This window comes from Halichoeres trimaculatus, unplaced genomic scaffold, assembly GCF_033239565.1.
Source record: "Halichoeres trimaculatus isolate MK-OKI-2021-1 unplaced genomic scaffold, fHalTri1.1 fHalTri1_scaffold_6, whole genome shotgun sequence".
Lineage (NCBI taxonomy): Eukaryota > Metazoa > Chordata > Actinopteri > Labriformes > Labridae > Halichoeres > Halichoeres trimaculatus.
In genome coordinates this window covers 19580842-19594839 of record NW_027437184.1, presented here as the reverse complement: position 1 = coordinate 19594839, position 13998 = coordinate 19580842, and the positions used below count along the sequence as shown (strand labels likewise).

General features: G+C 40.3%; 2 protein-coding genes across 3 annotated transcripts; both read right to left on the bottom strand.

Annotated features, from left to right (window-relative positions):
• Positions 1-51: 51 nt before the first annotated feature.
• eva1c (eva-1 homolog C (C. elegans)) lies at positions 52-7891 on the bottom strand. Of its 2 annotated transcripts, none has more exons than XM_074672974.1 (8): positions 7436-7891; positions 6313-6506; positions 6018-6141; positions 5693-5845; positions 4144-4287; positions 2017-2094; positions 1845-1940; positions 52-1764 (listed from the first exon to the last, which is right to left on the bottom strand). In XM_074672974.1, the coding sequence occupies exons 1-8, from the start codon at positions 7548-7550 to the stop codon at positions 1379-1381; spliced, it is 1290 nt and encodes a 429-aa protein (XP_074529075.1). In that variant the 5' UTR covers positions 7551-7891; the 3' UTR covers positions 52-1378. The 2 variants fall into 2 exon arrangements, with proteins under 2 accessions (XP_074529075.1, XP_074529076.1); XM_074672975.1 differs by having other exon boundaries at positions 1845-1937.
• Positions 7892-11129: 3238 nt separating this feature from the next.
• Positions 11130-13972, bottom strand: haus1 (HAUS augmin-like complex, subunit 1). The gene is made up of 9 exons (XM_074671596.1): positions 13682-13972; positions 13419-13593; positions 12938-13073; positions 12716-12850; positions 12503-12626; positions 11662-11727; positions 11502-11573; positions 11277-11324; positions 11130-11189 (listed from the first exon to the last, which is right to left on the bottom strand). The coding sequence occupies exons 1-9, from the start codon at positions 13700-13702 to the stop codon at positions 11145-11147; spliced, it is 822 nt and encodes a 273-aa protein (XP_074527697.1). The 5' UTR covers positions 13703-13972; the 3' UTR covers positions 11130-11144.
• Positions 13973-13998: the final 26 nt, after the last annotated feature.

Genomic DNA, 13998 nt, shown 5'->3' with positions numbered 1-13998 from the left:
ATCTTATGCTACTGTTCAGTTTTTTGTTGTGTAAAATATAAAAATATAAAAAGCAAAGTGAAACATTTCTGATACAGCCTGTGTTCATTCCATGTCTGAATGACGTGTTAACATTTATCGGGGTCTTGGAGGTAGTGACTCAGCTGGAACGCAATGTTTTATCCATCAGAATACATGGACAAGGATGCTACACCTTTCCTCTCTTTGTCTGCAATCAGTGACACACACGCACCTCTAAAAGTCAGCGCTTCAACAGCAGGAAGCTGCTACAAAGTAGATGTTCGTTCCAGCTCTCGTCCCAGCATGGGATAAGGAAGCAGTAAAGTTCAGAGTGAGAGTGTTTCATTCACTGGAGGGTCGAAATGTGAGTACACTGATGGAGACACTGCAGTGATTCAGAGAGGTGCAGCCAAGTTAAAGGAACACTTATTCACTGAAAACATCCTGTATGCAAGGACATGCTAATTCAAAGAAGAACTTGATGATGAGTTCACCAGTTTTTATGATGTGTGTAGAGGGAGACCACTCCAACGTGTCCTGTGTCGGTCTGTTCAGTAAATTTGTCACTTGGTATAGTGAAGGCCCACTATGAGCTGGTGATGGATAAGGATATGTTCTTAAGTCTTTGACTTTTTAAAAAATATGAATGACGTAGCTCTCAAAAAGTAGAACCAACACATTTAAAGCTTCTTGCAATGCAAGTCATAAGCCCCGTTTCCACCAAGCTTTTCAGTATGCATTTTGTGGCATTTCCGACTAGCCCTGGGTCAGATCCCTAACACTGTCTACCAAGTGGGGGCACAGTTGGCTGTGGAAATGCAAACAGGATCAGGCTTTACCGATCCAATATGCACCAAACTGTACTGATCCACACTGCTTTGTGGGAAATAGGGCTATGCAGCCTGCCTGCTCCTCTCCAGAGCAGGGTATGCTGTACAGAATGCAAAAGTCTCTTCGTATATTTCCCTATAAATCAATTCAATAAAACTAAATAAAGTCAGCTGACTTGAATTGAACAAAGCAACTAATTCAGCTCCATCAAATCCAGTGGTTTTATGCTCTTTGTCACAGTAAACATAAAATGTCATCTTGAAATCTGAGCTTATTTCTTGGTCAATGCAAATACATAAAACTTAAAACAATTCAGTGATTTATATGGACACTAAGCATATAGCTGTAAACCCTGTTGACCCTTAAAAATAGCTGGTACTGCACTTTTACCAAAAGATTACACAAAAACTGCACACGTGTAAAGACGACATTAACATATAATGAACTGCTTTAAAATATCAGAGTTTTAGGTCCAAGGTTTGGTGCTGCCGCACACTCCTGAATAAATGCTGAAGGTGCTGAAAAGCATCCAGAGGTCACAGTTTGGTTAACACGAGCTGTCGTTCAGATAAGAATTCATCCATATCTCCTGTATGATCATCTCTCTGCGCTCAATCCTCTCTGCACGTTCAGCTGCTTCGCTCACATACGTCACTTCCTCCCAGTCCTGTATCGCCTTCCTCTCTGCCACAGAGATCAAAGAGCTTTCTGTCCCCTCATCATCATCATCATCTATGTCTTCATTCTCGTCATCGTCATCATCATCCTCATCCTTCTGACTCTTAGCAGTCTTGTTACGAGGCTTTGGTGTGAGTCTGTGATCTCTGTGCCTGCATCCACTGCAGGTCACTCGGACAGAAACAGCCAGCAGTGTGAGCAGAAGGCCTATACACACGCTGGAAGTAAACAGCAGCGCTGCCATTTCTGGATGCTCTATAAAAGAAATGAAAGGAGGAGATGTAAAAATCATGGATAAGATGTGCATTTCTGTACACATGTTGGTTGATGATTACCTTTGATGTAGGCATACGTCAGGAGAGAGTTGCTCATCATTGCTCCTGAGTTTTCTGGCCTTCTTGACCCTTTGGGAAAAGGCTTTTCCAAATCTTCTGGAGGGGAAATTTTTTTTTTTATAATGTTTGAAAAAAAAGTTTAGAGTGTGAACAGATGTATTTGTGGCGTTACCTTTTTCTGTCTTTGCCGTAGGTGATGTGGTGGTGCTGAATATGTAGGGATCTGCCTCCCTCAGCAAAGTCTGTGGCACTGTCAGGACAAAGGAGGAGTTGGTGGTCATTATGTTGCTGTGAACAAATTGGTTCACATGGTCTTAGATAAGTGAAAAAACAACTTTTGTAAAGGGAAAAATCACAATGATCAAAATCACAATATCAGACTTCCAGAAACATTTCACCCATTTTATGTGCAAAGTGAGGACGACTATTTGAGGGTGGCATTACTATCATTGACTTGTTAGCAGTATACATTTTGCAAAATTGTTGTGTTTTATTGTATAGGGGTGACATGACAAGTTGCCATCTTTTTAGAGCAAGTTAGACAACAGTTAGCCTAAAATGTAAGGGCCTATGTCCACCAACAGCATTATTTTGTTTAATTTTGGGGGCTGGCAGTGCATTTTTCATACACCACAAAACCAATAGTTTTCAATATTTTCAGCACAGAATGCTCTACTATTCAACTTTTGCAACCAAGTCACACTAAAGGCTGTGTTATGCTTTCTGTGGGAATGTGACGCGCAGAAATAAGACGCATGAGGTCCGCATGAGAGAACGTGTAAGGCTTTAATGCTTTTTGACACCCCGCACTGTGTCCATTTGTGTCCATTCCCAAACTGCAGGAGGCGGTGTATCACACACGTACATCTACCAGAGTACTAAATGAGAGTTGAGGAAGTTCACCTTTGTTTACAACATCACATATCTGTCTCAGAGGTTTTTCCAGGTTCTTTAAACCGATTTCTCTTCTCTGCCGAGGGTGGCTGCAATTTCACACCATGCACAGTCATACAGGTGCCTGTATTTCTGCAATTCGACCACTGGGAGATCCCGTTCTTCTGCCATCTTGCCCGCGTGTCTTCAGCTGGCAGGTTAAAAATTTTCGAGTGTGTACAGCACGGAAATTTTCCACATGAAAGGGGCCGCGCGAGGGGGCATGGGTACGAAAATGATGTCATTCATCCGCACGAAGCTGCGCACACCCCACAGAAGTGTCAAGCATAAATCAGCCTTAAGCATGTATGAGAAGTATGTTAAAACTGAGGTTACCTGCTCAAAAATGCTGTTAGTGCACACAGGCCCTGACACATCTTTTTCATATTGTCCCCTCCCTAAAATAATTGGCTAAGTCATTTTTTCATACTTCAACATTTTTTGACATTTGGCTCAGTTTTTGTGTTTTCTGAACTTGAAAAAATGACTTGGGCAATAATTTTGAGAGAGCAATGATTTTTTGTAACATATTTGTTTTATCCAACTTAAATTTTCAACCTTGGCTCAATTTTTGTATGTCAAGCTATATGATTAATTAGCTGGCTCAACCTGTTTATGAATATTTTGGATTGAATGCTTCATTTTGCAGCCACACATGGCTGTAATGACTGTAATGTCATGTTTAGGGCAATAGAAGTCCCAGTTGAAAAACTGTGTATTGTCCCTTTAAAGCCAGATACACCACCATAGACAGGAGACTGAAGTGAGCATCCCAGGAGCATATGAATGCAGCATCTTGGAATGTCAGACCATGTAGGACTAGAGTCTACAGGAGATCATTCATCAGCATGCCACTTCCCTTATCCAAACTTCTGCCAAAACAGAGCTCACAATAGATGGACATTCTCAGACTTTCTGTTCAATTGTGTTGATGACCAGTATTCAAGGCAAACACAGAATGTTTTGTACTGAACGGAGCCAACAGATTCAGTCACAAGAACTCTATCAACACCAGCCTGAATTGAGATCTACAAACTTTGATACATGAACAATGTTGCTGCATGGCCTCACTGGCATTTGTGCCAGTCTTAGGAAGTTGACCAGGATGTGAACCTCTACCCACAAATCTGGGCTCGCGGTCTGTTATTCCCCCGCCACTGTGTTGTTGGGTGTGATTTGATAGGAGCAGCTGATGGCTGAGATTAACAGATAGAGATGCACAGTAGGGGAAAAAAAGTTCACAAAATTGATGAAGAAAAACACAAAAACAGACATGACGTGTGATAAACACAATGTCATGTGAGCCTGATCCTATTTTGGGCCTCTTTGATTTATCTTGTGAATCAGGAAGCAGAACGAGTCCTACCACAAGAATAGACCACACTGAGGTACTTCCTGGTTCCTGGAAAGCAGGGGTCCCTGAAGGTCTGGTTGCTGACAGCAACAACACACTTCTGTTTGCTGTAGCAGGACTTGGACACCAAGTGCACAGCCGCGTGGTTCAAGCACTCTGTGGGGATAAGCAAAGAGTCATTCGTTGAGCGAATGAGTGGGTGTGTGTGTGCGGGTATGTGTGTGTAATACTCACTCAGCTGTGGGAATAAGACCACTGAATAGCCACAGTGTTTTGCATGAGTTGGGTTGTAGTTTAACTACAAAGAAAATACCTTTCTGGCAGCTACAATCTCCCAGCAAAGACATAGTTTATCAGTATCAATGAAGTTGTTCAACGTAATCTTTAAACAGTTTCTATCATTCAAAATGTATTTCTCCTGAGAGTTTGGAAATACTGAATATTGAATATTAGTGAATATTACTAACAAATGTTTCAAGATGGTGAACTAAAGTCTTTGCACCAGGCTAAATGTACATTGGCTTTTTCTAAAAGCAAACAGAAAAATTATGATCCGCCTGAAGCCTTTTCACAGAGCAACTTCACAAAAGAGAGAGTACAGACATAATCAAATATTGATATCTGAGTACAATGAAGCTGCTACGGTTTGAGGGTCCTGTTTTAGTGCATGCTGGCTTACTGTCATGGCTTGAGATACTTAAATAGAACATTTATCTCCGTTGTTACACTGTGCATATGGCAAAACAAAAAATATTGATTGATCTCCATTTAACTCCACTGCTCATGACTCTCCAAACAGGATTCTCTTCCTGTTTTTCTCCACATGAACACAGAGAATTTCCTGTATTAGCCAGGTTAAAGCTCTAGTGACAGATTTTAGCTGGCTATGAAATAATAACTCTGATATCTCTCTATAACCTATGAAATGAAAGATCATTAGTGTAAACACTAATTTTGCCTCAGAATAAGTTTTGAAAGCCAAAAAGAAGTCAGGGGATGTGATTCACAGCACTCTGTAGAAACTTTTCATTTTCTTTAAGTTTTAAGACACAAAATTTCTGTCTGTGATAAATTTGACTGTGTAAAGATAGCAGGAGTCAAAAAAATGTCATATTGGTATTTTTAGTGCTTTTATTTATGTTGACTATAATTTTATTGCTATTTTGATACTTAAACTCATCATTTCTTGTTTTTGTTTTTTTTACTTTTTTAACTGTTTAAACATAAATATTTAATGGGGTGTTTATCCAGGGTCCATTAATTTATTCTATATATTTTAATTGTAATATTTTCAATCACTGTAATAGGTGCTGTAAATACAGGTTGATTGATTACTTGATTGAAAGTCAATTCAGTAAGATTTTGAAATGAATGTTTACATAATTAAATGATTACCTCAACCTGTAACAAAAAGGAAATATGTGTTAGATGTCCTAAAAGTTCCTTTTCCAACTTTCCTTTTTACTTTGTCATCAGTTTCTCAGTCAACATACAGTATCACAAAGAAAAAACATCTGTTAGTTCCCGCCCTAGGGGGTTACAGATTGTTCCCTTGACTCACCAAACGGGGGTGGTCTAGTCATGTGTGAGGGGCAGGTGTCACTCTGATCCAGACTTCTCCCATAGACAGCTGCATAGATGATCAGAACCTTGGGGGCCTTACAGCGCAGGATCATGGTCTCTCCCTCACACACCACATGTCTTTTGTGTTCAGCTGAGTGAGGGGGAATGAAATCAGGTTAAAGATTTTAAAGGCATGATGCCACTTAGGGGTTGTGACATGAGGGACAGGGATAGTGAGAAAAACAAATGATGCAGAACCAAGTAAGTTGGTGGGAACTGGGAATAAAAATGGCTGCGAACAGGAAACGTTCAGTTTAACTCACTTGGTTTACACTTGTAGTCCACATGGAGGTATTTGGCTTTGCCAGGGCAGGGGTCCTTCCCAAACACCAGGTGGTTGACAGGCAGCTGACAGTCTCTGCGGCTCTGACACTCTGACAGCAGCTTCTGCACAGCACACACCAGGGAAAGTCAGAGGTTAAAATCTTACAGGTGTAGAGACAATCAAATGAGATGCAAAGAGAAAGAGAGGCTGAAAACTCCAGGAGGGTGAACACCCATTTATACCCAAATGACTCTGAGAGTGAAATATGCTGAATATTGCACAAAAAAATGCACCTGTAGAGCAGTAAAAGCAGAGCAGCTGTGGTTGTGGGCTCTGTGAGGAGGGTCTGCTCTGCAAAGCTGCACCCCACCGCTCCCGTAAAACGCAGACTGGATGGAAATGGTGGAGTGGCGTGGACAGTGGAGTCGCAAAGGCTGTCCGTCACACGCCTGGACGGAGTGGCTGGTGATGATCCTGGACAGGTAGTCTGTCAAACCGAAATACACTGGTTTGATGCATATAGAAACAAGCAGGTGCAGTGTTCATCAAACAGAAGATGCCTTTGAGTAGCATTATAGGAAATGTAGGCTCCTGTGTTTTGAAGTTGGCCCTACACTGAAGTGCAATGCAGTATTGCCGGAGTTCCCCTTTAATCCACTTAAACATATTTAAACCAGAGCACAACTGAGGGGAGGCTTTAAGTACATTATTACTCACAGGATTAGAAAGTGACACAACAGCAACAAAAACTTCATGAAATCTTCATGAAAAATGAATTTAATTCTGAAGCAGCAAAGTACCAAATTTGTTTTTTCATTCTTTGTGTGTGTAGTTTCAGATTAGGTTTGTTTGGCCTCTTTGGAGCTCTTGTCTCATGTTGCTTTGAAAACTTTCCCATCAAAGTGCTGAGTGCCAGACCTCTTTCCTGGGTGGCAAACCCCGCCAACTGGCATCAACCTTATCAGGTCTGCTTCTGTTGCATGGAGTGTCAGTTATTGTGTTACTTGTAAGTCAAAGTACTTTAAATGGGTTAATACCAAGTAGCTCCTTACAATTCCTCAATATAAAACACTGCCTGAGTATTTCCAAATACTGATTACTGTATCAGAACCAATATGACTCTTTATTTTCAACAACCTTTCACATCAGAAAGACTTAGGGACAGATGTCTGGTATTTTGAGAGCACAGGCTCTGAGAAAGGAACTAAAACCACCTTATCAATTACACCACACAGCATGTGTACACACGTGTTTCAGCCATGCAGTGTAGCTATTAATACACCACATAAAAGAATGCAGCTCTGTATCAAACATGAGCATTAAAAACTGTTTCATACAGGGGGCCTCTGGAGTCAACCCCCTCCTTCTCCCACTGCATCATCACTTTCATCATCATCATCACCATCGTGGTCTTACTTGAAAAGTCAGCCAGTCCACTCATGCGTCTGGTCCACAGGAGTAAAGTGAGGTAAAAGAGGCTCTGGCTCCAGTCTAGTCCGGGGTAAGGACGCGTCCGGCTCATGACTCGCATCCCCTGTCTCTGAGATCATATTAGAGACACTCGGAGGCAGCGGGACTTCATACAAACCCCACGTCAAAACGACCCGAGCTTGTCTTCCTGTGACACAGCTTCATCCATCTGTCTTATTCTACAGGGGAAAAAAAATCACCGACGAAGTACAGAACAGCTCCTGTTCAGGGAGTACTGGACCACAGAGGAGGCTAGAAATAGCAGCTGCGCAACAAGTTGACCAAAACTGACACACGAGGTGATTCAGTCTCACGCATGGTGGAGCTCCCGATCAGATTCAACCTCTCAGATTTGTGAACAAACGCATGTGGAAACTGAAAGCGTCTACAGTAACAGCTGAGTGGGAATTATGGGGTAGGCGTGGCTGATAAAACTATTTTAAAGGGAACAGAGGGGGGCTACACTCAATGGTATGACGCACTGGCAGGACCTTTTATTTTTTTTCCTACCCATGAGGCACATGTTTACCTTTTGGATTATGGGAAAACGCTTTTATTGTGAAAGGTCTCCTGTTCTTTTCCCCTTTTACTTCTCTTCCTCTTTCCCACCAACTGGCACATTTTACAATGTGATATTGTTAATTGGTATCTGTGTATGTTTTCCTTTTTATGTTTTAGTCTACATTGCCTCACCATGGGGACCAGGGGCGTGTCTAGACTTTCTCCAATGGGGTGGCCCAGCCAATGCACTGATTTATGAAGTATATGCACACCATTGTGAGCTGATAAGGATAGATGGCTTCCCTTGAAGCCAAAATGCTGCTGTAACAAGTCTAGACATATTGTGCTAGTGATGTATTTTGGAGCCAGACTTGGTGACAGAACAGAAGATCCCATGACTTCATTCCATCTGTCCCCATTTTCAGCAACAAACCAAATCTTATCTAAATAATTAAAACTGAAGTTCTCTGAAAAAGTTACACTTGCATATTTCAGCATATAAAAACAAAACGTTCATAACAGAGATCCACATTCAAGAACATTTTAATTGACACTTGAATTCTTCTATTGTTTGGCCCATGTTCCACCTGCAAAAATAAAGGCTATATCTATGAACCAGTCACCAGGGGGAGTTCCTTTTGTTTTAGCTTCACTTAAAGGAAACTGTCTTGTTGCCCATGTTTTTATGCAGCATATGGTGTGCACACTTTTCAATCAGATTTTCTGGTCACCCCTCTGGATCCACTCTTTTTAGGGTTTTCAGATGTAATTGTAAATTAGCATTCTTGCTAACCTTGGCATTTTACACATTTAATTCTTATTTGATATTCAGCAACATACTCAGTAATCATGATACAAAACAATAAATAAAAACATAAAGAATAAGAACTCCTTTCAATATTGTTTTAAATCATGATATTTTTTAATTTTTCAACAGTTTATTTGCCTTAAAAATTCTGAGGTCATCAATAATCGGCTGTGAATTAATTCTTAGTGTCCAGTAACTTGTTATAATTGTTAATATCTGAAAATAAAAAGAAACATGGCTGAAAAGTGGTACATGAAGTGTACCTTAATTTTTATCCTTCAACAATCATCCAAGAAAAAAAATATATTTTTTATGTTGTTGGAGCACTAAGATTAGAAACCAAAAAACAATGTCAAGCTATAGACGCACCAATCAAGTTTTACTCAGTTCAACATATTTTCAATGAAATATAGCGACTCAAAAAGTGCTAAACCAGTTGAGCAGTTGAAGTGTTGATTTTAAGTCAATTAACTATGAAACAGGCATTACAAGTTGCATAGAATTTCAAAATAAACCTGAATATTAGAAAAGTACAGGCACTACACATTGTTAAAACATTTCATTGCACAAAAGTTTTCCAAAACACTGTTAAAAACATATTTGATTCGTGTTGATGATGCTCTGAGTCCCAGGTTAACCTCAGCAGCACATATGGACGTTTTGCCAACAAAGATCTAGTTTCACTGAATGATCTTTTGATTCTGTTTCTTTTCATAAACTGTCGATGCTCTTAGCGTGATGCCTTTGAATGAATCAGGAGGCCTACTGGGTAAACTGCTCCCCAGCCTGCATCCATGACCCACTCCATGGTAACCAGTCAATCTACGTGTCAAACTGCAGCGCAGACCTACAACAGCCAAACCGACAGAGGCGCTGGGGTCTCCACGCTCTGCTCCAAAGGGGGAAGACGTGTCAAGGGGGAGGAACTGAGGGGTGATATTTTGCATACAAACTGGACTACAGGCCCCCTAGTTTGTTTCCATTCTCTGTACTTTAGCTTTAGGCACCCAGGGAGTGGCTCTAAACCTCTTTTCATGTGCTGTTATCCCTCCAAAGCCTGTGGAATTTTGTTGTCAAACACTAAATAATGTTGTTTTTAAGACAAGATTCAAGCATGAAGGTCAAAAAGTAAGCTGTAATTGCGCTTGGAGAAAAGTACTCAAAACAGGATTAGGTTCATATGTGATGGTATGGTGAAAACATTGTGAAAAGTGAGAAAGAATAAGTATCTTGAAAGAATCCCCCTGTCTGTGTCTCACACACTAACCTGATAAGGAAAGAAGTCAGCGCTGTAGGAACTTGTTCAAATTGAAATCACAGGCCCCTAATTTGTCTGCACAGACTTAAAGTCGAGACAAAACATTTGATTAGTGTTAATGGTGTTTCGAGACAAACAGGAAGAAGAGGAGGTAACGTAAACAAGTCCAACAGGAACAAGGAGGGGAGAATTCTGGTATACATTAAATGCCTGAAAGTGAGTTTAACTGATAATAAATCTTGATATCATAAGCTTCACTTTGAAGTACAACAAGGTGTGATTAAACTTATGCACCAAATCCAGAGGGACAGGTCCGGGTTCAGAGGGTCACCAGGAATAGTCTGGGCCACCTTTGGAATATGATCCATCAAAATAATCCAGCTCTTAACCAGAAATGGGACTTACATTGATACTGGTTATACAGGCTGTATTTCTACCAAGTGGCAATTGAAAGAGCTTGTAAAAAAATCACTACAGAAGTGTGAAAAGACCCCCTGAAGTTTCTTGAGTGTCCACTGGGGGCTGGCTGAAAGGCCCCAGAATCCTTATGCAGTCCTATGTTAAAATGTCAATTTCTGCAACAAAACTGCATGAGCACAACCCACGTAATCAGCTCTGCTGTTCATCCCACAAGCACATGTTCCTGCCAATGTTACATCATGTAAATAAAAAACAGAAATATACTTTTTCAAACTATATCATTTAATCCCAGAAAGTATTGTTAGAACAATAAAAATCAAACCAAAAACTTCTTATTCACGAGACGTCTAAGTTAAAAAATCACTGTGTGAGCACACATACTTCAGGCTAGGTCTGGATCTGCAACTACAGAGAAAGATTCTTATTTTCTTGGTCCATTTAAAAGTGGGGCACACACATGAAATTTGCTTAAGGAGAACTCAGATGTAGAGACTATTTTAAAATGCAAAGTGCATGTAGCTGTAAGTTTACAACAGCCAGAATCAAGAAAACTGTAACAAAAAAATCAACACAGTTTTTAGATAATGAACCTTTATTTCTATCTCTTATTATTATTTATCACAGAAAACAAACAGAACAAAAAAATAGGTTTTAACAAGACTATTGTTTTATTTGAAATCCACTTTCATCTCCAGTTGGGAATCAAGTGCAGCCTGAAAAGAAAAAAACACAACCGCATTTGAGCATGAAAATGTGCAAGTACACATAGCATTTAAGGAGTAATTCTTTTTGATGCTCACCAATTCTCTCTTTGCCTCCTCGATTTTCACTTGAACAAGAGACGGACTCTGGTGATTAAGAAGAAAAATAAAAGTTAAAAAGAAAGGAAGAAAGGAAGGTTTTAAGTCTGTTTTGGGTCAAAATGGTAGGAAATAACTTCAATTTCATTTCCCCAAAATGCCATCAAAATACATCCTCTAATAATACTGTTGGACTGTAACGGTAAATCCTGAGCCCAAACTCACAGGGCTTAAGTCCATGTAAGGCTCCAGTTTCTTCTGCAAAGGAATGATTTCCTGTTTCAGCGCTGTGACTTCCTACAGAGAGGAAAATTAAGAGTAAGAACCCTGAAAGGAGCAAGTTTCCCCTTTTCATCCGTGTTGCATGAATAACAGCTGAAGTTACCTCAGAGAGCTGCACAATAGCCTGATGTGTGAGGGACTTGTCCATGTTCCTGGATTGAAGTTGAGCCTGCGGGAAAGATAAATAGAGAATGAATGAGTCAAACAAGCTCCACGAGGGAGCTTTGCCCCCGCTGCTGTTGCTGTGTGACAGTATTTAGGAAATCTGGTCCCTCCTGACAATAATAGGGCGTTACCTTTTGGCCCTGTCTACAGCACTCTGTGACCTAAACCTAAGGCAGAAACATGATGCCCACACATTACTCAGGTCAAACTACAATCCGTCTTTAATGAAGCTCTGGTGTGGAGTTTTTAAGTAGTTATAAAACACTTAATTTCACACTGATACATTGAGAAGGCATGCAACAAGGTAAAGTTATTTTAATGCTTTTTGTACCGCCTCAAGGTCAGATGAGGGGATTAACTGCACCCTGCTGAAACAACCTGTGTTGGCATTTTCAACAACAAAGATTTAGAACGTGTGGTATTTAAGATATTCTTAGAAAGAAATCATTGCCTATGCATGCACAAGACAGAACCAGTAAAGGACACTTTGTCCACATGAGGGCGCCAAAACTGACACAAGTTAAAAGTCATAAAAGAAGCTTTAAGAGAATAAACTGTGGCTTGATCTCCACTTCGATAAATTAAATCTTATGTGCAGTTAGTTGATCATTGTATTTAGCAGTTTTAATCTACTGTAATTTTACCCTAAAAACTTAATCTGATCACTTTCTTAATCGAATCACACACACATCTTCAGTCTTCTCTTTGCAGTAACACATGTGCTCCACAATGCACAAGCTGATTTAGGCATAAATAATAGCAATAATTTCACATTGTACCTCTGCCCTCTCTCGTCTGTTGCTGAGCTCTTTAGCTTTTGATGCAACAAAGTCCATGCTGAGGAGTCGTTCCTCTGCATGAGCACTTTCCACTGCCTGAGACTTCACAATTTTGTTGATATCCCTGTAGATTATGGAGAAAACAATTTAAATGTTAAATTGTATGCAGCAGTCTGGCCATTTAACCAGCAAGCCAGTTATTAATGCACTTACTCTTGCAAGTTGCCCCGCAGCACCAGAGTAGCGCTAAGTCTTTTTCTAAGGGCTTTAAGCTCACGCTCAAGTTTCCTATTCGACTTCTCAGCTTCCAAAAGTTCGTTGGAGAGGCTGTTCACTGCTGGCATAAAGCTAGAAAAGACAAATTCATTAGGGACAGGGGATGAAAAAAAAAGATAGTTACAGAGAACTGACTTTTAGAGTGAAACAATATATTACCTGCCCAGTGATGTGTCTCTGACTCCAAGCACCATTGCAGTGTCCACCAGAGCAGACACATAGTCAGAAGCAGACTTTGACAAGCTTCCACTGGACATACCAACACCTTGGAGGAGGACATCCCGAACATGAGTATCTAGATGGTGGACAGGATTGAGTAAAGTTTAGTGACACTACAAGAGATACTTGCCTTTGGAAGCTTTCATAGTGCTTAGATTTTGTGGTTTCTGCCATTGTTGCTCAAAGAACATTACTTCGAAAACACAAATTGATAGAATCAAGGAATCAATCAAGGAATATTTTTATTACACGCAGATCTCAGCACTGTGGTGAATGCAACGTCAATACCACTGAAAGCAAATATCAGTCCCACTCAGGTATAAGTCATGTTAAAATGAAGTGTATTCTCTAAAAAGACGTGCTACTGTTACGTTTTTTTCATGTAGTCTACAGAGATAACTGTAATAAACGGAACTCTTACCATCAGCCTGATACTCTGCTGCTTTCTGTTTGAGATCATCAATGAGGAGAGCTGTGTCGCTACACCTGGCCTCACTGGACTGTGCCAGCTGGTACAGGATGTCCACAGTTCTGGTGTTGACCTCAAAGTGTGGCACCGGCTGATCTCCAAATACAGTGCTGAGCCAGCTGTTCACCTGAGGAGCGACAATGAAGAAGAATCTACAACAGTCAACAGCAGTCGTTACATCGTTAGAATCATGTCAGAAAGACAATACACTTTACCTTGTTTATCTTTTCACACATGGCGAATTGTAAGATTCAAAAATGGGCACCTCAAAACTAATGGGAATCTAGAAACCACACAAGCCTTCTGTTTTTGTTTTCTTGTTTGGCGCCCTAAAAATGTATTCCAATTACTTCCGGGTTTCCAGCCAATCAAAAAGACCGAGTAAATCGCGGAAGTTGGTTACAACAGTAGGTCAACCCTTTTAAAATTGAACACCAATAGACACAAAGCAGAAAAATATAATAATATATTAATCAGGAAGACGGATAGAAAAAACAAAGTATTGTATATTTCAGGAAATACAGTACTTCCG

Excerpts from the sequence above, each read along its gene's own strand:
- eva1c (XM_074672974.1), bottom strand. The coding sequence starts at position 7,550 with ATGCGAGTCATGAGCCGGACGCGTCCTTACCCCGGACTAGACTGGAGC. Across the intron at positions 6,507-7,435 it reads TGGACTGGCTGACTTTTCAA|ACTACCTGTCCAGGATCATC; the intron begins GTAAGACCACGA and ends TCGGTTTGACAG. Across the intron at positions 6,142-6,312 it reads CTGCTTTTACTGCTCTACAG|AAGCTGCTGTCAGAGTGTCA; the intron begins GTGCATTTTTTT and ends TGTGCTGTGCAG.
- haus1 (XM_074671596.1), bottom strand. The coding sequence starts at position 13,702 with ATGTGTGAAAAGATAAACAAG. Across the intron at positions 12,627-12,715 it reads CTGCGGGGCAACTTGCAAGA|GGATATCAACAAAATTGTGA; the intron begins GTAAGTGCATTA and ends CATAATCTACAG. Across the intron at positions 11,728-12,502 it reads ACAGACGAGAGAGGGCAGAG|GCTCAACTTCAATCCAGGAA; the intron begins GTACAATGTGAA and ends TCTTTCCCGCAG.